Genomic DNA, 22,474 nt, shown 5'->3' with positions numbered 1-22,474 from the left:
GAAATCTTTTAAGACATTTTTTAACCAAGCGACATTACATTCTTACCGAGGTTGGGAATCGCTGCATTAGACACGTTTGATATTTTGTGAGTGTGTGTGGATCGGAAAATACCAACTTCAAGATATAGTCTGTATCGGCTGGGAAGAAACGTAACCACCAACAGTGGTGTAGGTTTATGCATTTATATTTATAAATAGTGCGTATTTCCACATATAAGGCACATGTAGTCCCAGAAAAATATCAACTGTTAAATAAGGAAACAATATAAATTGACAGATTAGTAAGACACCATTATAGATGAACAGACATCAATAGAACCTCTAATATGAAGGTTGTTAATTCACAAGTATGTACAACACATTCATTACAAGTTTTGGTGCGCCGATTTGGAATGCCTTTCAGAGTCACAAAAAAATGCAGCATTCAGTGTAGTGGCATCCCTTAGGAAGAGTAAGAGAGCAAACAATTGGGATTATCTTATCGCAGGGGAAGGGCAGAGGGGAATATGGGGCACAAGAGATGATGCTGCCATATCTGTTGTTCTCCCAGCTAAATTCTTCCTGTAGGGTATGAAGTTTACAGCTCCATTGATTTCAAGATTTTGTTTGTTCAAGCTTGTCTAGATACAATGTACACCTTGGACTTTGTGGTCGTTTTGTCTCGGTTTTACTGACTCGAGCAGAGCTGCTCACCGGAGGAGAGAGCAAGTGAGCAGTGGTTGTGTTGTGGGAATGCAGCAAAGGATGATTAATGCAATCATCAGAAACAATGACAAGCATTTAAATAAGCTTTTAAAATCTTTGAGGGGGCGCAGATCATGCCAAGTTGTCATCTAGACGGGTGTCAGTCTGTGCAGACAAACAGTGAATGTCCCACTCGCCTGTACTCGACACCTCTGCGGCCCGGCTTTCTGGAATTGATACTGAGCCTTCTTCATGCTCAGGTACATCATCAGACCCGTTGTCTTGGGATTCACAGGGCCAATGACCCACCTCTGAATGATTGACGGTGGCTTTTTCAATCGACAGCCAATGAAGGTCTGATTCAGTGGGCGGGACATCCAGCGCCAGCGCCGCCTCCTCTCCTTCCTCCACCGTGGAGCCCACCTCTTCATCTTCGACTCCTTCTACCTCGTGCCCTGCCTCTTCCACCGGACTCCGCCCCTCCTCCAGCTCGGCAGCGACCAGATCCTCCATCAGGGTCACCATTTCTCCCCCTCTCCTGTCAATCCCATTTGTCTCCACCTCCTCAAGAGGTTCCAGACTGTTGTGCAGTGCAGGTGTGTGTTCCCTGCTGATGCCATCTGTGCGAAGGTCAGTGCCAGCGGTGTGGCATTCCCAAGATGATTCATGTGAACTTCTGCCATCTGACAGAACTGGGAGAAGGAAGATGAGACAACTGGTCATTTTAATTTGTCACTTCATCTGAAAACAAGTACTTTTGCCTCATTCTGCACTTATGGTGGCATGCTACAGGACAAATAAAAGGTGTTCTGTAATTTCTGTTATGCAGCACTCATTTCTGCTACTACAATCATGACAGCTACTTTTTTGGGCTCTGACTATTTTCACAAATTATTTTTTGAGTTTAAAAGCATCAAAAACAAAATAATGCTCAGTAACAAATAAACAAAGCCTTGCTGAACCTCGAAGTAAAACTTTCCTCTTTTGGAGTTAAACCACTGTGTCAATGTAGAAAGTTATTTCAATTACTTATGTGACTGAAGTGCTTCCATGGCAACAGGCTAAATATAGCAGCAGCAGTGCCCCAGACAAGGGGACGCAAGACAAGTGTGACGCCCTGCATCTCGGCAATAGCAACAGCTTAGTTCTGCTTCTTCGCCAAAATATGCTCTCACTTTGGGGACTACTGACCCATATTTGTGGATGTGCAGGAAAAAAGGTTAAAGACTGCACACAGAGTCCCAGCCACCGTCTCCCCACACATATACACATGCTAAAACATGCAAGAAGAAAGCAACATTACTTGAAGTGGCATCCATATTTATGGCCCCCCATTTCCCCCGCACCTCCCCAGCCTTCTTTCAAAGAGAACACGGCAGAAGTTTCTGAATGTCAGTGGGCGAGAATTTGCTTCACATTTCCAAAATGCCATGGCATTTGGGCAGCTTGCACCAATGAGAAGCAGAGAGGAGTGGAGGCGGGAAGGAAAAGGACTTGGGTTAAACATGGAAGACCGACAAGAGTGTTTAGCACATAGTGGCTAATTGTAGTGTTTATAGCGTTAGCTGTGGGGCTTCTTATCAATAGCTGGAGGAGCCAGAAACACACAATTATACACTCACCTTTGTGTGGCTGCTTTTTGGGATGCAAGTTTAGCTGAGATGTGACACGTGTTGGATGAAGCTCAGGTTGAAGGTTTTCATTCAGTGCGATATTGTCTCGTGTCCCTGTAACCCCAGCACCAAACAAGAAACAGTCCTCGTTACTTTCACATCCAAGCTGTGACAAAAAACTAAAGCAAGTGGTGAGAAGAGTTTCTTTTTGACTTGTTGAATTGGATGGAGCACATGCACGTTGCTGCATTGTGTGTAGTTTCACACAGCATACAAATACACACGCACGTATGCACTACAGTGCTCACAGGAAGAGGCTTCAGCTCCCTGTCATCTGTCTTCATTAGTGATGGCTGCACGCCTCTTAGGCTGACACCATATGCTACTCATAGGAGACTCTCCACTATAAACCAGACATCACAAACATACACACAAAACTATATTCAGAAAGACACACAAAAGCCCGTAAGCGTGCACATCAGGCTTCACATAAAACCCTGTGAATAGGCAAAACTCGGCATGTTTCTCTGATCGTTCAAGTGTGCGCCGCAAAAACAAACAGAAGAATGAGAAAATGGATGAATGCGTGACAGTGCATGAGAATCATGACTGGTGAACGGAGACCATATTGTTATGAATGTAGTCCATATTGTAATGGATGCTCAGTGTTTACACTGATGTGGGAACGGTGAGTGAGGGGGTGGCGGGGGCTGTTCAAATTCTGAAGCTTCGACACACCAGCTGGGTGAATCAAGAAAAGCAAAAAAGTTCTAGTCAAAAAAGTTCCTTTAATGATTTTACAGAGACAGATTGTTTTAGATTTTAATCTTTTTTGTGTTTTTTAACTGCGATGTTGTCACTTTGATCCAGACTGAAACATCTCAACAAGATGGTGGCGTGCCATGAAACTTAATACAGACTTGGATGATCATGATTGTGTTTTAGCTATAACTAGGGATCCTATGATCTAGATCAAGGCTGATCATGGGAGTTTTGAAGTGATTGGTATCAGCACAAACCTATACCCAGGACTCTGTTTACATCTGTTGTTACACATATACATTGAAAACAATCACGAAAATGGCCATAAGAGGTTCCACAGAAATGTGGGGTCACTGTCATGCTTTATCCCACTTAGTTAAGCACTTCTTTGCTAGTGTAAGGTCAGAAAACCTCATAGAAATCTCTGTTATGGTGCTCGTTTAACTAGCTAAACTGCTACATTACTCTCAGCTCTCCAACACGGAAGTGCTTGCTTCCTCTGGTCGCGACAGTATTCAGTTGTGAGAGGCTCTTCTTGGCGGCACAAATAGGCAATAGAGCTAATTTACAATACTTGAGGTGTGTTTTATGTGGAGAAACACTAAAGTTGGAGGTTCATGCCACTCAATATGTTGAAATATTTTAATTTCATTCATCTTGTATTATCAGACCACAGCTGTCAAAAGAATCAGCACTTCCTTCATTAAGTATAGCCAACTGTCCTGTAGCTCTAAGACTGCGCCATTGAATCCAAGCTCAGTCTTGAGAGTGGGGCCTCGAAAGAGATCTGCAGACTGCCCTTTAAAGCCAATAATAAGGTGGTGCTGGTTATTACTTATGCAGAGCAAAGCCCAGAATGAGCACAGCAGTTGTGTCTCCAGGAGGCAGTGGTGACTAGCTTTAAACCACCCTGGCAGGTGCCTGTCCAGACATCTAACCATCTCCCTGTGTCTCTGAAACACTTATATCATACTGTATATGCTTATGCACAAAACCAGCTTGAATAACAGACTATTCTGCATGATGTGAAGCCTGAACATACCAGATCAAAAACCCTGTATCAGAAATAAGAAGACAAAAAAGGTGAGGTGTACATATCTGTCAAATAGTCACAAACCTTCACTGGGATGCAGTGCTGTCTAGCTCTAGGGTGACAAGAAATGCCTTCCTCTTAACTGGAAAAAGTCTGTCAATAGACCAAAACAGAGCTATATGGGTGCACTCTGTATCCACCTCTGTCTTTTCAATAGCTGATGCACACTGACAGGCTTTCACTTGCAATGTAACATTTCAGCTTGCACTCATTCGGCATGGGGGTAGGGTAAACCGGAGGACTGGGGAGATCTATCAATCACAACTTTATCTGACTCACTGCATCGATGTCACTGTTATTGTTTTTGGCTCTCTCTCATCCGTAGACAATGTAGTCACCTCTAGTGTTCTCCGGGCCTCAGGTAGGCAGCCAAGGCCCTCCATCCTATCCTGTTTGCCTTTAATATCCATCAGCCCAACTTCATATCACATCAAGGCCACAGACGCTCACATCTCTCTCTATATCTCTTTCTCCCTAACTGTGGTGGACAGCGTGGTCGTCAGGCACTCTGGGCCCTCGCCTACAAATTCCCTAATAACGGCACATTCCCCTAAATGTGTTTGTAATGTGGGCAATCATTTTCAGTAATGGATGCTTGTCAGTTTTATGGCGGAGAGAATGACGGTCTCATGACAGGGCACCTCCATCCAGCCGCAGCCCCTCCACCTTTCAGTCTGGTTCATAGACAGCACAACATCTCCCTCCAGTGGGGAGAATGAGGAACTAGTTTCTAGGTGAGCTGCCCTGTGTCCTGGCTCCAGATTGCAAATTTAATCTGAGACAGTACTTTTGAGTTTAGTTTGTAGATTGTTTAGTTTTTACATTTTTTAGCCACTCTGAGAATGGAGTTTGCTTGTAGGGAGAAACATCTGTCAGCAGTCTATTGGCTCCATGTGATGAGTTTATGAAAACAGTTTATTTTACAAGCGTAGTTTTGCTTCACAAATACACACATGGGATTGTAAATCCAAAAAGAAATAGAAAAGTATGTGTAATTATGTATTTTTGTTACTGATTTTTAAGAGGAGCTTTGAGAGCATACTTTAGGATTCACAGTCTCCTCCTATTCCCATTTACACCTTCATATCCTAAAAACCATCCTGTTAATTTTCTCCATCACACAGCATCTAAAACATATATCAGTCTGTAATACGACAGCCTTCAGTCTTCTCACACAATTTATGATTCACATTCTCCCCTACGAGAATCTGAATGCAGTTTTAAATGGACTACTACTTAACAGTAATGTGCTGCCTTAAAAAGCTCTCTGCTGTCCTTAAAACATACCCCATCTTAACATTCAAAAGAAGTCTTTTTTTCCCCCATGTGTAAAATTTAAGACAGGCCCAGTGGACCAAAAGGAACAGTGTGTGAGATATTCAGGCAGCCTGATTCGGTCAATGGTATCATGAACAGACACACGAGCTGGTGGTCAATGGAGTCGACACATTGTAAACGGTGGGCATGAGGTGACCATGTTTTCTGGGCATCTGCCCAGATTTGTCCTGGCATGACATAGTGGAGGGCATGGATAGGCTAAGTGGGGCAGAAGGAATACATACTCCCAATTCCCACGGATACGTGGTAGGTCAAGCCTGAGACGCAGCCAGAGAGGAGAGAAAGACACACTGTTATGAACATAAAACCTCGATCTGTTTAGATTTTAAAAAGAGAGAGAGAGAAGAAGAGGAACAAATCGTAACCTGCTGGCTAGTTAGAAAAATACCAGGAGATGTTTGTGGGTTATAGTTAAAAAGACATAGGCGATAAAGCAAGAGATTCACATTTAAATGCGCACTATACTGTGCACAGTTCATCATCGTCATTTCCATTTTAATTTATTAAATTAAAATAACAGCATATACTATGTGTACACACTCAGAGACATGGTCCTGTTTGCTAATGGTGTGGTGCAGATTATAGCCCTCTGTGGCAGCCTTCTACTGCTGTGTTAACATAAGCAGGTCATTTTAAGAGCAGATACATGAATAGCTTCAAATTGATGCACTATTTTTGCAATGGAAAACAAGAAAGTTACTGATAATCACATGTGGCTTTACAAATATAAAAATTTACCTCCTTCACGCTAATTCTTCATTCTTAAAAATTTCCAACAGAGTCTTGCACAATGGCCAACTTGCAAGAATATATTTATGAGTGACATTTCAGTGCTACACCTTCATGGGACAAAGGGTTTGGCATAAAGAGAAACCAAGTCAAACAGGAAGTGGCCACAGCTCTGCTATCAATGAACAAACTCCACATACCACAGGGATGCATACATTTCAAAATATTCCATTGAAAGACATTGTTGTGTAACAAAATAGCTAACAGAAATATATCCTGATAATGCTGATTTTCTGAGAATGCTGTTTTGGCCCTTAGCAGGCTTTAAACATTCATAATCTAGGATTTTAACCATGCTATATAAATCATTTTTGGAGGAGATTCATGATGAAGGCCTAGGACCGAAACGTTGCCCATTAATTTATTCTTGCAAGTTAGAAACTGTGCGGGAGTCTGTTTGAAATTTTTGGATACGTTTGTCCCTCTCCTACGCACCTGTCCCATGATATAGATGTGTGAAGAGTTCCTTTTTCTAAAAAAAATGCCAACAGAAAATATGTAAAAGGTTAAAGTGATGAATGACTTTGAAATTAATGCTACTAGTGCATAATTGTTTAATAAATGAACAGAGCATGATATTAGATTTAATAATGGAGAGGTCATTTCAGGGCTCCCATAAGGAGACTGCATTGTGGGGCAGCTGAGGTGTTTTAATTAGACCTACCCGGAAGACTCCATAATCCTGAAACCTCCAAGGTCTTCAGCTTTCTTTCCAAATCTGCAACTCTGTTTCCCAGAATCCTGCAGACAGAGGAAGAAAAGTCAGGTTCCTTCAGAAATGAGTGTGTGTGTGTTCATGTGTCACAGCTCAGTGTTTGCCTTTGAGGTGGAGAATTCTTTTAACAGGTAGACAAACATCACACAAGCGTGTCAGCTGGTTGAAGTTAAACGGTGACACTTGTAAAAGAGACCTGTGACCTCTTATTACCTGTTGGTGTGCCTCTGGTGCTGGATGACCAGATTCTTCTCATGGATGGTCTCCAGCAGAGCAGTGGCCAAGGACTTGAGGTCGGAGATGGACTGAGGCGTGGCCGGCAGGCTGCAGCCCTGCTCCTCTAGGAGCATCTCCTGCACTAAAACAGGAGAGGAGTGTAGGGAAGAGAAAGATTGGCGTGAAGTAGATGCAGGGGAGAGAGGTATGAAGGGAATAGAGAAAAAGGATTACCTAAAGGAGGGAGAAAGCTATATACTATATATGCTGCGCTTAAAAATAGATAACGGAGAGAAGAGGGTGATATAACAAGAGATGGGAAAAAACAGCATGACAAGAGCAAGACAGAGATGGAGAGTTAGAAACAGCTGTCTACTAGGTGACACTCCTAACTTTAACTCCAGAACCCACTGTGCGGCTTCTGCCAGCAACTGTCAGTCATCATGGCAGGCTCATTTCCCTGCCAGTGGTGCTCTCTACCACTCAGAATACAATTACTAACCCAGCTGGTGTCCGGGCATTGGCTTGAAGGATCGGCAAAAAAAGAAGTTATTAAATAATGCAGCGAGACATGGCTCTAAACAAAGACGCTGATTTGTTATACTGAAGACAGACAGTCAGCTGGAGTTTACACGATCAAAAAGCATTGGCATGCCAAAGAACAAAGGTGACAGACAACATTTTTCTGGCTTTCCACAGATTCCAGATCAGCTGCTCTCACATCTATCCATGTCTGAGTTAAAAGAGAATTCAAAGCGAGCTGAACAGTTTGTGTTTTCACCTTGTTTGGCTGAGAGGACACCAGTGAGGGGACTGTTGTTTGATTTCCCATATGTGCTCGAGTTTTTCCTCCTCTCAAGGGCTGTCTGTGGGGAGCAAAAAACAAGAGAGTGAAGCTCGTCCTACCAAGTTTGATGAGTGTTCTGAATAAAAGCAGCTTCTTTTGCTTTCAGTGCATTTATAAAAACACTCATTTAGAAAAAATTACATGAATTCTGTCAAAATTCATTAAGCCTTGACATCAGTTTCACATTTACATTTTAAGAGAGACGTTACATTCGTACCTTGTACTTCATTATGTTCGATTTCAGCAGGTTCACCTCCTCTTGTAGTTGGCTGAAACGGTCATGCAAATACCTAAAGCAACAATGATTAAAGTTACAATTAGCAGAGTCACAGCACACATATCCACTCAACAGCCACAACATTAAAACCACTGAGGGGTGAAGTGAATAACTCTGATTATCTCATAGTGGCACCTGTCGTGCAGTAGGATATGTGAGGCAGCAGGTGAACGGTTAGTTTTAAAGTTGATGGATTGGAAAGAGGAAAATGGGAAAATATAAGCATCTGAGTGACTTTTCTAATGGTTAAATCGTGATGACTGGATCAGAGCATCTCTAAAATGGTCTTGCAGGGTGTTCCTGGTGCGCAGCGGTGTCTAACAAAAGCAGTCGAAGGAACTGGTCAACCAGCAACAGGGTCATGAACACCCAGGGTTCAATGACAGACATTCACACCCATGAAAAAGTTACTGTCGCACAAACTGCTAAAAACCTTAATGGTGGCTATGATGGAAAGGTATCTGAACAATGTTGTTTTTCATGTAATTACATATATTTATTTCACCTGTCAGTACACTCTAAATGCAGCTGTTTATTTCTAATGTGACAGCTGCACATTAGAGCTCTGAAACTTGAAATGCATTTCAAAGTGAAGTTAAGATAAATATTCTCTGTAATAAATACCAATAGACTAATGACTTTTCTAATCTGTCCTCTATTATCTGCAGTACCAGCAGTGTAAAATGGACCTTTCAGCAAATCAGGATCAAGCCTAGAAACATATTTGTGCATTTTCTGCATCACCAACTAAAGCATGTGGGTTCCTAGGAAACGCAATGTCTCAGGTTGCGCGACTGTAACTGCATGGCTTCATTATGTGACATCAGTACCATTCAAATCAACATTTTTGCAGATGTAACATATTCCCCCAGCTGACATTCTAAAGAAACTAGTGAAAGTGAGACACTTCTTACAGATTTAAATCCTAAAACTTGAACATAGCCCGCTCCTGAACAGGTTAGCTGTGCAGCATCAGTTACCATGGTGATCTAGCAGGGTAAAAGAAAGGCACATTTGTGACACTGAAACATAAGACTTTGCTGATGTACTAATCTTGCTTTGTAGTATATCCCTCTGGCATTAAATGGGGTGTTAATTTTGACACGTATCCACCCTAAACTTGGTTGCTGACCATGAACATGCCTCCATGGCTGCAGTGTTCCTTGATGGCAGTGATCTTTTCCAGCAGGATAATGCTTCCTGCTGCACTGTTGTTGAGGAATAGTTTAACGAACACAACAGAGTTCAGAATGTTGACTCGGTCTCTAAACCTCCATCCAAGCTCGCATCTGCGAGACGTGCTGGAAGAACATCTCACTATGTCCTTCAGAGGTCTTGTGTATGGAGGACTAAAAGTGCCAAAATTAAATAAATAAATACATCATTAAATAATTAATTAAATATGTCATTAATTAATTAAAATTGGAATTAAATATTTCATTAATTAATTAAAATTGGAATTAAATATTTCATTAATTAATTAAAATTGGAATGAAATACTTAAATGTGTTATTAAATAAATATATCATTAAATAATTAAATATGTCATTAATTAATTAAAATTGGCATTAAATATGTCATTAATTAATTAAAATTGGCATTAAATATGTCATTAATTAATTAAAATTGGAATTAAATACATAAATGTGTTATTAAATATGTCATTAATTTATTAAAATAACAATTATTTTAAGTAAAAAACATATTTCATTATTTCACTATTTAATTAATTATTTCATGGTCCTTGCGTTGCAGTGGATCATGAATTTATTTTATCTGTCAACCTCGCCCGTCAAAGTCGGTGGGCGGATCCTAACACCTGATTGGTTACCCTGCACATCAAGTCAAGGCAAATCGATTCCAGATAATGGATTGACGCAGAGCTTGTGAACACATTCCGATACACTGGGTGGCGCTATTCACCTCTACGTTGGTTTGGATACTCAATAAAACAAAACTTTATTAGCAACCGCTAAAGACTCGGTCCTCTTTCCCAAATGTTGATACATGCGGTGCAAGACAAATTTTCCTTTAGCATTTCCTTTAGCATCTACTCGGCGCGCCACGGCTCGTCTCGGTTTAGTTGTTTTTCCATTACATTGAGTACCACCTCATCGTGGGTGGAGTCGTCATAGCACGGTGGCCCGAAAGTCCCTTACCGTCATTTTTGTGCGACACAAACGCAATGCAACAATGTACATGGAGGCGATAGTACACCTGCTGCTCGGTCTGTGGCTTTCTGTCAGATTCAGAGTAACAGAAGAGTCGGAGAAAGCTGAGAGCGGCGAGTCGAAACACTCAGGAGACACACAGGAGAGTTTGGGAGGCGATACAGCAGTATCAAGCTGAAGACAAGAGGATATGAACGAGACGACATATAAGGGTAAGCTAATGCTAGTTCGCTAGCTATCGTGTATCAGTCCTGTGAACGACCCTGTAATGGCTGCAGTTTGTCGCTATTAGGTATTAAAATATGTATGCTGTGTATGTGTTTCAGATGCTCTCTGATGAGACTTCATGGGATTTACCTGAAGCAGCAGCACATGAGCCTGCAGTGGCACAAGGTGTAGAGGAGGAGGACAGAGATGTACAGGATGCACTAATGCAGTACGTGTCATGCAAAAGTTAAAAGTTGTTCTTCTTGTTATACTTCTGTTTTTCTGTCCCCGGACCGCTATTGTTTTCTTTAATGCAATTCTGACAATAAACTTTTGTAGATGTGTCTATGCTATTGTTTGTTTGTGAAGGTTAGCAAGATTAAATAAAAAATTAAACGCCAAAACATTAAAACAGCTGTTTTAAGAAAATTCCAGTTTGATAAATCAGTATTGCTTTGGTGTAATTCAGTCACCAGAATTATGAACCATAAAGGAGTTTGTGTTAAAACATGTTAAATCCCATTAAACACAAATACATTATTAGGGAATATAGAATTGTTTGGTTCAGACTGTTGACTCTTTTCCTACCAGTGTCTTAACAGACAAAATGAAAAGTTATGATGCAATCACATAAGTCACAAAATAGTTTTATTAGTCAGCAGCAAAATCAAAACTATTTACAATGTGCAAAGTACAAACTGTGGTGGGCCTCTCCTACAGTGGAGGGCTAAAAGTAAAACTATATACAACTACAGGTGCTGGTCATATAATTAGAATATCATGAAAAAAGTTGTTCATTATTTCAGTAATTCCATTCAAAAAGTGAAACTTGTATATTATACTCATTCATTACACAGAGACTGATATATTTCAAATGTTTATTTCTCTTAACTTTGATGATTATACCTGAATACTAACAAAAATCTCAAATTTGGTATCTCTGAAAATTAGAATATTGTAGAAAGGTTCAATATTGAAGACACCTCTAATCAGCTAATTAACTCAAAACACCTGCAAAGGCCTTTAAATGGTCTCTCAGCCTAGTTCTGTAGGCTACACAATCATGGGGAAGACTACTGACCTGACAGTTGTCCAAAAGACAAGCTTTTTCGTGATATTCTAATTATATGACCAGCACTTGTAAATCTCAAGTCTATGGGAGGTGGACTCGCTCTCACACTCGCCGGCTGCCCACTGCCTACCCAGCTACCCCAGCACACCCAGGAATGACTGGTTGAAGGCAGTATTCTGGGCCATCTCCTCCCGCTGCAAGGCCGCTTCATTCTCTCTTGCCTCGCTGAGGAGCAACCAGATGTTCTCATCATGCTGGGCATGACTCCACTCCTCCTCAGCCTGCATCTCCACAAGTACGCTAGGAAGGTCCAATTTTCTGTGGCCCCCTTTCCTCTTTGCCTAGACCAAAGACAGAAAAGTGATCAGAGTCAGCTTTAATGGCCAAGTAAGTACACAATATACACAGAATTTGGTTTCGGCTGTTGGTGTCATTCCTAGGAATATGGAAGAGAATAATAAAAAATAAACAATAGAAAGAGGAACAGGGAGGAAAAAGAAATAGTAGTAAAATAGAACACAATATAAACAGAAAATGTACAGCTAGACTGGAATGTATGAACACATTAGCAAAATGGTAATTGCTATAAACACAGTAGTGGCGATTTTTGTGTACAGGGCACTGTAGTCCAAATGTCCAGGGTGAGTGGGGTCTCTGATGATGTTTTTCTGCAGTCCGTACTATGGGCTGTAGTCTGTTTCTGTCCTGCTGTGTGGTTGATCCAGAGGTGCACAGGACAGATCGGATGACTGCAGTGTAGAACTGGATCAACAGCTCATGTGGCAGGCCATGTCTCCTCAGCTGTCGTAGGAAATACATCCTCTGCTGAGCCTTTTTCAGGAGGTCCTGAGAGATTGTAGTCCCCAGGAGCTGGAAGGACTCCACAGCTATGATGTGATGTGTTTAGCCACCCGTCCATCCATTTTCAATCATGATCATGTCTTTGATACTTTAATAAACTTCTGGCACTCTTCGCTTTAACCAAAGCACAAGCAGTAACTGCTCCACCACAAACAAAAACGACGTGGTGTGAACTTCATTTCATCCTGTGCACATTTTGGAGTTGCTAAGAAGAGCTGTGTTTTCTCATTTTTATGTATATTTTCATTCAGTTTCACAGCTACCTAGTGACTATAAGAAGAATGGTTGCAATACTACACCGCACCAGAACGTAAATTAATTAGAGTGACTTACTTGTTAAATCAATAGAAAATAAATGCAGCTGCATGTGTTCTGTTTATGTGTCACTGTAGCTACATGTAGCTTTCATCAGGCGTTCCTGAGCTGGCTGCTGCACAGTTTGCATTTACACCTGCCTCAATTCTTGGTCATTGGTCTCGTTGTTCTGATCATGCTTGCAGGCATTTACACCTGTAGTAATATAATACGAAAATCAACCATGCCTCTCCTGTTTACCGTGTCTTACCGGTGATAAGACGTTGCTGTGACGTGCTGGTGTCGGTGTCCGAGCTGGTGCTGGAGAGGAGACAGGGCAGCCGGGGGCTCCGCGACGGAGGTGGAGTAGGCTTCGCATGTGGAAAGGGATTCTTGAACAGAAATAAACACTCACTCTAAGTACAAGAAAAACACGGCATGCTGACTGAAGTATTAGCTTCTGAGAGCTAAACGTTAGAAACAGCAGCACGAAATACAAGCAGAGCACGGAGTTAGCGCCGATGGCTAACTAGTATCTTATTGTCTGCTACAGGAGACAACGACGTTACTTTCTAAAAATACTTGTTTGCTTAAAAGAAGGTTGCCACCAATGGAATAAATGATGTATAAGTTTCTTGAAGTCACAAAACACTCACCGTCCTCGAACGTCTCCAACAATGCAGCGGCTGAGTCTCCCTCCTGTTGCTCGCCGGTGCGGTGCCAGTAAATAGCTTCCATTAAACCTCTTCCAACACCTCCTGGTTGACCCACGCCGGCCGTTGTGGTCCTGGGTGGACCGATAGTCATTTTTGAGCTTTTTCAGCTTCTCCCTACACTGCTTCTGTCCTCTTTATATACAGTCTACTGTATATGTGAGCGGCCATCCGCTCAGAGACCTCCTGATAAACTTTCTCCGTCCAGCTCTCTCTGTATTCTTTGGTCCGCCACCAAAGACAAAGTCTCGACCTCTTCATTCACCCACGGTACAGGTCTGGCTGTCACATTAAAATTATGAAGAACAGAGAGTTTCGTGAAGAGCAATGCACACCGTCGCTGTTTACAGTCATTTTTTAATGCAGGATTTTGTTTTCGTGCTGAAGTTGCTCTGTGTCGTCACTCCCTGTCCAATCAGTGGCCTGCACTATGTAAACGCCACATTATCGGCTCATCTCAGCTCGCTGGGAACCTCAGCCGAGAAGGTGCTGAAAATTAGTCCGTATGGAAACGCTCGCAAACAAAGATGAGACGAGCCGTACCGTGCCGAGTAGATGCTTGTGGAATCGCGGCTAAACAAAGACGAGCGGAGCCGTGCCGCGCCGAGTAGGTCCTAAAGGAAAAGCGCTCGACACTCCGAGCATCGCTGCAATTTGACAGGCTGGTAATCCACAAAGAACGTGATGTTCCAGAACTTCCCTCGGTATGCCAAACGCCCTGGTCCCTGTGTGTGCTCCTGTTGCACCCTGGTACCAGAAAACCGGCGGAGTACTTCCTCTAAATTTGCAGTCACTCTACGGTCAACATCTTGGTCGGAAAGTGCGGAAATAACTTCAACAACGTCAATAAATTCCTCTGCTTTACACGCTACATGCTCGCGGTAAGCAGGTCCTGCTTCCACATACTCTGCAAGGTCTAAAATATCTCTCACCAACTCTCTAGAAAGTTCACAGCGACTCTCCCTCTACACAGCCTCCATGTTTAGAAAGACTTCTACTTCCGGTTTCAAGGCAGACAAAAGCAGTGGATTAGACTAGATTCACGTTAGTCCCGCCCACGGACTTTGACGGGCGAGGTTGACAGATAAAATTAATTCATGATCCACTGCAACACAAGGACCATGAAATAATTAATTAAATCGTGAAATAATGAAATATGTTTTTTACTTAAAATAATTGTTATTTTAATAAATTAATGACATATTTAATAACACATTTATGTATTTAATTCCAATTTTAATTAATTAATGACATATTTAATTCCAATTTTAACTAATTAATGACATATTTAATTATTTAATGATATATTTATTTAATAACACATTTAAGTATTTAATTCCAATTTTAATTAATTAATGACATATTTAATTCCAATTTTAATTAATTAATGAAATATTTAATTCCAATTTTAATTAATTAATGACATATTTAATTAATTATTTAATGATGTATTTATTTATTTAATTTTGGCACTTTTAGTCCTCCATACTTGTGATGTCGATCAGTGCTATCCACTTCACCCGTCAGTGGTTTCAGAATTGATTTTAAGGTATTTATTGGTTTAGAAAACTCTTAAAGGTTTGGGTCCTTCGTAATTAACCGATTTGCTTTTATCTCTAGAACCCTCAGGTCTTCTGATTGTGGCTTTAGTTAAACCACAAGCCAGAACAAAAACATTTCTTATTCTGTTTTAGTAATTTTTACGTCTACTTTTGTCTCTACCTATTTCTATTTTAATGATGGATATTTTATTTAATTTTATTTATTCATTTATATTATTTAATTTCATTTTATCACATCTGGCATCATATACATATGTAAAAATGAATTTATTTTTTATTAGTTTATATATTTTCTTATGCTGTGGCTTAGCAATGCAAAGGAAGCAGGTTTTTCTTAGAGCTGGAAGAACTAACAGTAGATCTTGTTTGAAATAAAGTCTAGTAACTGTGGTCCCTCCACTAGACATTCATTACTGTATCTCACTCACCTATTTTCCATGCAAAGGGCATCCACATCAATGATGCGAGCCTCACGGTTCCCCAAAATATGGTTAAGCTCCACGTTCAGCCGGTCGGCCTTCTCCCTGAACACACTGCGTTCCGCCTTCACGTCCTGCAGCTCGTCTGTCAGGGCCTTCATGTTGTGCTCCATCTCTTCCATCTAGAAAAAAAGTCACCCAGGCAAAAAAATGTTTGTGAGAGAAGCCACTGAACGGTTCAAGTCACAGTGATATTTTAAAGCTTTCTACATCAAAGTAGAGTTTGCTGAGAGTGCATACGGCATTTTCAACAATCAGCAACTTAAGAGCTCCCCACTGGGAAACCTCGTCTACTGTTTACAACTGAGTGGCTCCCACTACAGCAGACAGAAGTAAAGTGACTTGCTCAATAGCAGATTTAAAAGGAGAGAAAGTAATGTTTTATCAATATAATACAAACCAATGTCACTGCTGTAACCAATCTATGTGGGTCGATAATATGGAAGTTTTTCAGCACCTAAAGTCAAGCAAGGACATTTTCAATAGCAATGCTACAAATAGTTTTAATATTTATCGACTTCACATAAAGTGCACTCAAGGAAAACGTACTGTAGGTAAAGAAGTGACAGTAGTGGGTTTGAGGGTTTTTCTAATGGGAAATGAATGTGGATGAAGTGCTGGGGCAACTTTTGCTTAAAAAAAATAAAATAAAAAGTCTAATAAATTTCTGTCTGTTATTGGTTTGTTTCTGACCAAGTACTTCTAAGATCTATGAAGCCACAGGAGTTTTCTATTTTTTCTCATATTCCATTTCCACCAAATATAAAGAACTGTAAAGATTAGACAAGTTAAAATTGGTTAATTGACATAAATGCATAAGCAAAAGCATGTATTGTTTTTATATCTACTGTGGCACAACTCTAATCTGAATGGATGCGAGACATGGATGTTAAAAAAAAAAAAAAAAGACAATAACAGATTTACAGAACATTGAAATCTCCAGAGTTCCTGTTTCTAAAGTGGAAGCAATCTGCAGCTGCTGTTAGCTCATTCACACTCACCATTTCTTTATTCTGCTCCTGTCGATCTAGTAGGCAAGACCAGAACATTACTTTGATTTTAACATCAATAAACATGACAACCTTATTGGGAACCAGTGCTTGTGTAGTATGTATATGTATGGATGAATCTGCATGAGTTGTAGCACCCGGAAGGTTTGTGTCTGTGATGTTCAGCACCACTACTGTTCCCAGAGAATGAACATTTATAGCGCTATTTTCAGTGGCAAAAAGCAGAGAAAGTTCCTGTGTACACAGAATACTTCTATTCCTGGTTGCTTGGCAGTCATCCAGTCACAAATGTGGCACAAGTGTGACACTACAGATTAACTTCAAGTGGAAATTCACAGCTGATCAAAGATTAATGTAGCTGCACCAAAGCACAGGCCAAAGTGATGTGACAACACTCTAATAAATACAAAAAAAAAATTTAACCCTGAACACAGGATTCATGGCAAATAGGTGGTTTGTATACAGTTATAATAAAGTATTTTAGATAAGAAATACACCAACCTGTAGCCCTGCTCTCTCCAGCTGGCAAACCAAATCCTCACGTTCATGTGCAGGGAAGTGGCGCACTCCGACCTCCTCATCCCCCAGCCTCTGTCGAGTAATGGTCATCCTCAGGAGCTGCAGAAAAGCCAGTCATTGTTTCCCTTAAACACATTTTCTCACGCACCAGATTAAATGTACTGCACTCAGTTTATTTTATGAATTAAACTGTGTGTGAGTCTTTTTGTTTGCTGCTGCTGGTGGCTGCACCTTGTTATCTCCCTGGGCCTCTGCAAGCCTCTGAGTGAGCTCCTTCACCTCCTCAGCAAGCTGCTTCGCTCGTTCCCTCGAGTCCCTCAGCAGCTGAGCCAGGTTCACCTGAGGAGCAGGAGGAGGAGAAGGAATGAGAAATAGCTTGTATCAGACCACATGATCTGTCAGGTCCAAAACCACCAATAGAAATCCTTCAGTTAGCCCACTTCTTTGTTCTTCAGCTCCAGAAAAAAGTTGTTTGCTTAAATTCCTTAACATTCACAAAATCACAGAGATAAGCGTAAAGGAAACTAATAAAAAACTACACTAGATTACAGATTTATAGCATTCATTGGCAGACACTGGTACATTTTAACTCTATATTCCTATTAGACTCACAGTTAGAAATATTCAGTGCAAACTAGCATAAATAACAACATTATTACTTTCACAACATTTGCTGTACAAATAGTAAGAAGTTCATGATGTAAGTAAACTATTTTATAATCCAGCGTCTAACATCGATGTTACATTGTGATTATTTATGCTATCTTGTTGCCAGATAAATGCCAGATGATTGTAGTTTTAAGTACTGCTTATACAGTACAAATCAATTAACAATACACCCAGACAAGTTTGAATAAATATTTTATATTATTGTTCCCTTCATTTCTTTAGCCTCCTTAATAATAATAATAATAATAATAATAATAATAATAATAATAATAATAATAATAATAATAATAATAATAATAATAATAATAATAATAATAATAATAATAATAATAATAATAATAATAATAATAATAAAAGTTACAAACTGACTCCTGCAGACTGTTTGATGATTTGTCTGATGAAGCACCCAAACGTATTTTTGTATTTTTGCAAGTTAGACTGTGCAGGAGTGTATTTGAAACTTTTGGATATTCTCGTCCCATGGAATAAATGTGCAAAGAGTTTCAACCTACTGTTTAATTATGGTTGTCACAGTGTCCTTGAACTCCTACAGTACCTACCCACCCTTTATTGTAATCATAATTGCCTGGTATTCTCAGCGAACTAAATAAACAAAACAAGGAAGGAGAACACCTTTAATCAACCATGCCCTGAAACTTACACTGTAACACAATGAAGGCAGATACTTGTCCTCAAAATCAACAACAACTTACTTGATTGCGTTTTTCTGGGGGCAAAGAGGGGTCACCATCCTAAAACATGAAAGACACCATTCAAGTGCTTTATCATCACACTAGCAAATACCATATCATGCATCAGAGTACAAATACCGCAACTTGTCTGAAAATGATTCCTCAGATCATGTAACAGACAACTACTTATTAGATTCCAGATTTATTTCTGGTGCTTATAAATTAGATAACCCTGTCCATATTCACGATAAAAACATCACTATGAATGTATGAACCACTCACAATGAGTTCCCTGTACTTCTTCTTGAGTCCCTGATGGCGTTCTCGCAGCTGGTTGGCCATCAGTTTGTACTGATCTCGTTCCTGCTGACAGGTATCCAGCTCTTTGGACAGAATGAGCAGCGCCTCTTTCTTACTCTCCAGTTTGCGCTTACACACCAGGAACTACAGCAAACAATGCACAGACAGCAGAGCAGCTATGAAATGCATTATTGTGGACAGAGATTATTCAATTCCTTGCCCGTTCTCACCTTTCTCTTGTCTTCTGTCATATGCATGTGTTATTTGAATAATGCTGAACTTTAAGGAGGCATTTTCTAGTAGCTGATCACACTATCTGATCATTGTCCTTTAAAGCCACACCTGGCTGGGACGTGGATTAACTCAATCTCAAGAGTCTGTTGAACAGCCCAGAACCTTTTCGTGTCTAACTGGCTTTTATAACCAAAACGATAAAATTAGATTGTTCACTTTTTTCTCTAAGTCATACAAGACCATTTGCATGCTGTGTTTGTATTTCTGTTCAGTGCGCTTACCTTTATAAAGAAAACCAACCCTGACCAGGTCCCTACAGGTGGAAAAACACACACTGGGCTGAATGTGTAGATAAGACATGGCTGAAAGAGCAGTTTAAGCCCACAGACTGGATGTGAATCAGCTCATAACCAAATCAAAAAGTAGCTCCTTTCATGGAGCTGAATGTGCAGCAGTAGTGTAGCAAAGTTTAACGTACTGTCTGGAGCTCAACCATGTTCACAAATTTATCGAGAGTAACAAGAAAAGTTTTTTTTATTGTCAGTTTTGTCTACAAAATTTGAGATATAAAAATTTTGCATCGCTACTGAGCTTACGCATATTCAAATTTGACATTTTCGGTTTATAAAGCAAATTACATTAGCTTGTAGTATTACTTTGTCAGTTCCAAAATATATATGTATCTATATGTGGTAAGGTAAATAGGCAAAAGACGTCCCCCTCAAGAACGGTGTCTAATATAGATCATTAACCTTTGAATATTTATACACTTATATACACATCAAGTATGCATAAGTGAATAAATTCAAGGGGTAATGAAATCGTAACGGTCTACAACTTTGTTATTATTCCACTAAATGTTTATCTTGGAAAGAGGTATCTTCTTCTTACATAAGTAATCATTTAAATCTATATAAACTTATTTATGCAGAACATTGACTATATTTAAAAGTTTTGATGTTGCTGACTTTAACTGCCACATACTGAAAATCTTAGCTAGCACCTACAGAAATTACTTTTGATTTAACTTTTACTACTGCCACTAATTAATTAAAGGCTGATTGGTATTGGACAAAAGTTATAACTTTACTAAAACATTATTACCAATGATATTTAAAGTACTGATATAAAAATAATGCAAAATCAAATGCTATGCTTAGCCGACACTAGACAAGAATTATAGAGCACTACTTGTTACAACAAGCTAGTATAGCATAGCCCTACTAGCTAAATATAAAATCAGGTATATTTAGCATTCTAGACAGAAAATGGTAAATTTTTAATGCTGGCTAGCTTGAATGTTGTTGTATTAGAGTCTGGTGAACATAATTTATGGAAAAAACAACAATTAACGGTTTCACACATGACAGTAAAAGTATGTTTTTTTTGTTTTGTTTTTTTTTAGCTCAAACTAATATATAATCCTCCATACGACTCTCAAGTTAGCAGTAAAGAAAATGTGCAGATGTATATTCATATAAAAGCCACAGACACTTATTTTGTGCTAACTTTTGTATTTCCTCAGACCAGTAAGATAATTGAAATGCCAATTAAAGTTTAGCAACACCCCTGTCATTGCAAATAAAAGACCTGAGATGAAAACTAATTGCGTTCGGGAGGGGTATTATAGTGGTGGGGCTTCTTCTTACCCCGGTTAACCCCACTCATATCCAGTAGGCTTATATGAATGTACAGTGTTAAGAAGTAAACACGGGCCCACAGGTGGGTTCTACAGCTCCACCATAAAGAGGTGGGCAGGTGATGCTGTCGGCCTCACGGAACAGCTAACTAACGCCATTAATGAGCAGCTTCGGCGATGACAACAAAAAGTACAGCTGATGTGTCATTAAACAGCCTCAAGGTCTAATAATCCACAGACAGAGACCAGCTCGTTCCATATGGACCAGGGAAGTAGCTGGAAAATCCGTCCGCCTCTGCTGCAGCTGTTCTCGGGCTCTGCCACCCACTCACCTCGCTGACCAGCCCCTGCCAGTCACTCTCACTCCTCCTGGAAGACTGCATTCTTCGAGATATTTTAGTAAAATGTCCGGATCCAGTCTACAGCCGCTGCTGCTCCTCCGCCTCCGTTTTGTTTATCCTGCGGCGTCACTCCTTTCGTTGCCCCCCTCTGCTGTAAATAGTGATGTCCTCTGACACCCGAGGCTTGGACACATGCGCTGTAGCTCATGAAGCAAACGTATCGAGCCACTGTGCCGAGGCGTGGTTTGGTCACGTGACTCGTGACGTTTGAATCACTTCAGTGACGTTTGAAACACTCAACTGCTTCGAATCACCTGATTGGTTCAGTTTGTTATGTGAATCACTCAGCGGGATCGAGTGTTCCGGGATAGGAGATCCCTATTTACTGTTGTTCATTAGGGTCCGAGCACCGAATGGTGCGAAGACCCTATTGGAATGCAAGGAATTATTTATTATTATTATTATTATTATTATTATTAGGGTCCGAGCACCGAATGGTGCGAAGACCCTATTGGAATGCAAGGAATTATTAGGGTCCGAGCACCGACGGTGCGAAGACCCTATTGGAATGCAAGGAATTATTTATTATTATTATTATTATTATTATTATTATTATTATTAGGGTCCGAGCACCGAATGGTGCGAAGACCCTATTGGAATGCTAAGGTTTATTAGGGTCCGAGCACCGAATGGTGTGAAGACCCTATTGGAATGCAAGGAATTATTAGGGTCCGAGCACCACGAAGTGGTGCGAGGAACCTATTGAAACCCTAGGAATTATTATTAGGGTCCGAGCACCGACTGGTGCGAAGACCCTATTGGAATGCAAGGAATTATTTATTAGGGTCCGAGCACCGAATGGTGCGAAGACCCTATTGGAATGCAAGGAATTATTAGGGTCCGAGCACCGAATGGTGCGAAGACCCTATTGGAATGCAAGGAATTATTTATTATTATTATTATTATTAGGGTCTGAGCACCACGAAGTGGTGCGAGGAACCTATTGAAACCCTAGGAATTATTATTAGGGTCCGAGCACCACGAAGTGGTGCGAGGAACCTATTGAAACCCTAAGAATTATTATTATTATTATTTTTCTTCGTCCGCCGGGAAATCGGCCTTTTTGACGCCCTAAACATACACGAAAACGCATGAAAATCGCCACACACATCAGAACCGGCGAAAAATTTGATATTTTAGGGAAATGGCACGCGTGCGTGCCAAAATGGCTCAATAGCGCCCCCTAGAAAATTAAGAAAATTCAGCCCCCGGACAGCATAGAATTTAATGTAATTTAATGTTTAACTCTATTAAACAGACAAAATATTGAATGAGATAATTCAACAACATACAATACATGTCAATATGAAATTAAAC

At 40.3% G+C, this 22,474-nt stretch overlaps 1 protein-coding gene and 1 long non-coding RNA gene across 4 annotated transcripts; one reads left to right on the top strand and one right to left on the bottom strand.

The window, feature by feature from the left end:
• Positions 1 to 167: 167 nt before the first annotated feature.
• On the bottom strand, positions 168 to 21,308 carry ccdc149a (coiled-coil domain containing 149a). Of its 3 annotated transcripts, none has more exons than XM_035951680.2 (13): positions 21,089 to 21,308; positions 18,866 to 19,027; positions 18,605 to 18,643; positions 17,454 to 17,561; positions 17,205 to 17,321; positions 15,643 to 15,815; positions 8,275 to 8,347; positions 7,992 to 8,076; positions 7,208 to 7,352; positions 6,944 to 7,020; positions 5,715 to 5,747; positions 2,307 to 2,411; positions 168 to 1,376 (listed from the first exon to the last, which is right to left on the bottom strand). In XM_035951680.2, exons 1-13 carry the CDS (start codon positions 21,137 to 21,139, stop codon positions 817 to 819), a joined length of 1,728 nt encoding a protein of 575 aa, XP_035807573.2. In that variant the 5' UTR covers positions 21,140 to 21,308; the 3' UTR covers positions 168 to 816. The 3 variants fall into 3 exon arrangements, with proteins under 3 accessions (XP_035807573.2, XP_035807576.2, XP_023133599.2); XM_035951683.2 differs by lacking the exon at positions 21,089 to 21,308 and adding an exon at positions 19,399 to 21,080; XM_023277831.3 differs by lacking the exon at positions 5,715 to 5,747.
• On the top strand, positions 9,551 to 11,056 carry LOC129348168 (uncharacterized). The gene is made up of 2 exons (XR_008600649.1): positions 9,551 to 10,717; positions 10,832 to 11,056. It is a non-coding gene; the product is annotated as an uncharacterized LOC129348168 (long non-coding RNA).
• Positions 21,309 to 22,474: the final 1,166 nt, after the last annotated feature.

The sequence above is a fragment of the Amphiprion ocellaris genome, chromosome 23 (assembly GCF_022539595.1).
Source record: "Amphiprion ocellaris isolate individual 3 ecotype Okinawa chromosome 23, ASM2253959v1, whole genome shotgun sequence".
Taxonomy (NCBI): Eukaryota; Metazoa; Chordata; class Actinopteri; family Pomacentridae; genus Amphiprion; species Amphiprion ocellaris.
Note: the sequence above shows the minus strand (reverse complement) of the source record. Positions and strands in the feature narration are given on the sequence as shown.

Coding starts and splice junctions, on each gene's coding strand:
- ccdc149a (XM_035951680.2), bottom strand. CDS start 21,139: ATGCAGTCTTCCAGGAGGAGTGAGAGTGACTGGCAGGGGCTGGTCAGC. Junction 2,412..5,714: donor CGTATCCGTGGGAATTGGGA/GTATGTATTCCT, acceptor CTGGGGTTACAG/GGACACGAGACAATATCGCA. Junction 1,377..2,306: donor CAAAAAGCAGCCACACAAAG/GTGAGTGTATAA, acceptor TCCTTCTCCCAG/TTCTGTCAGATGGCAGAAGT.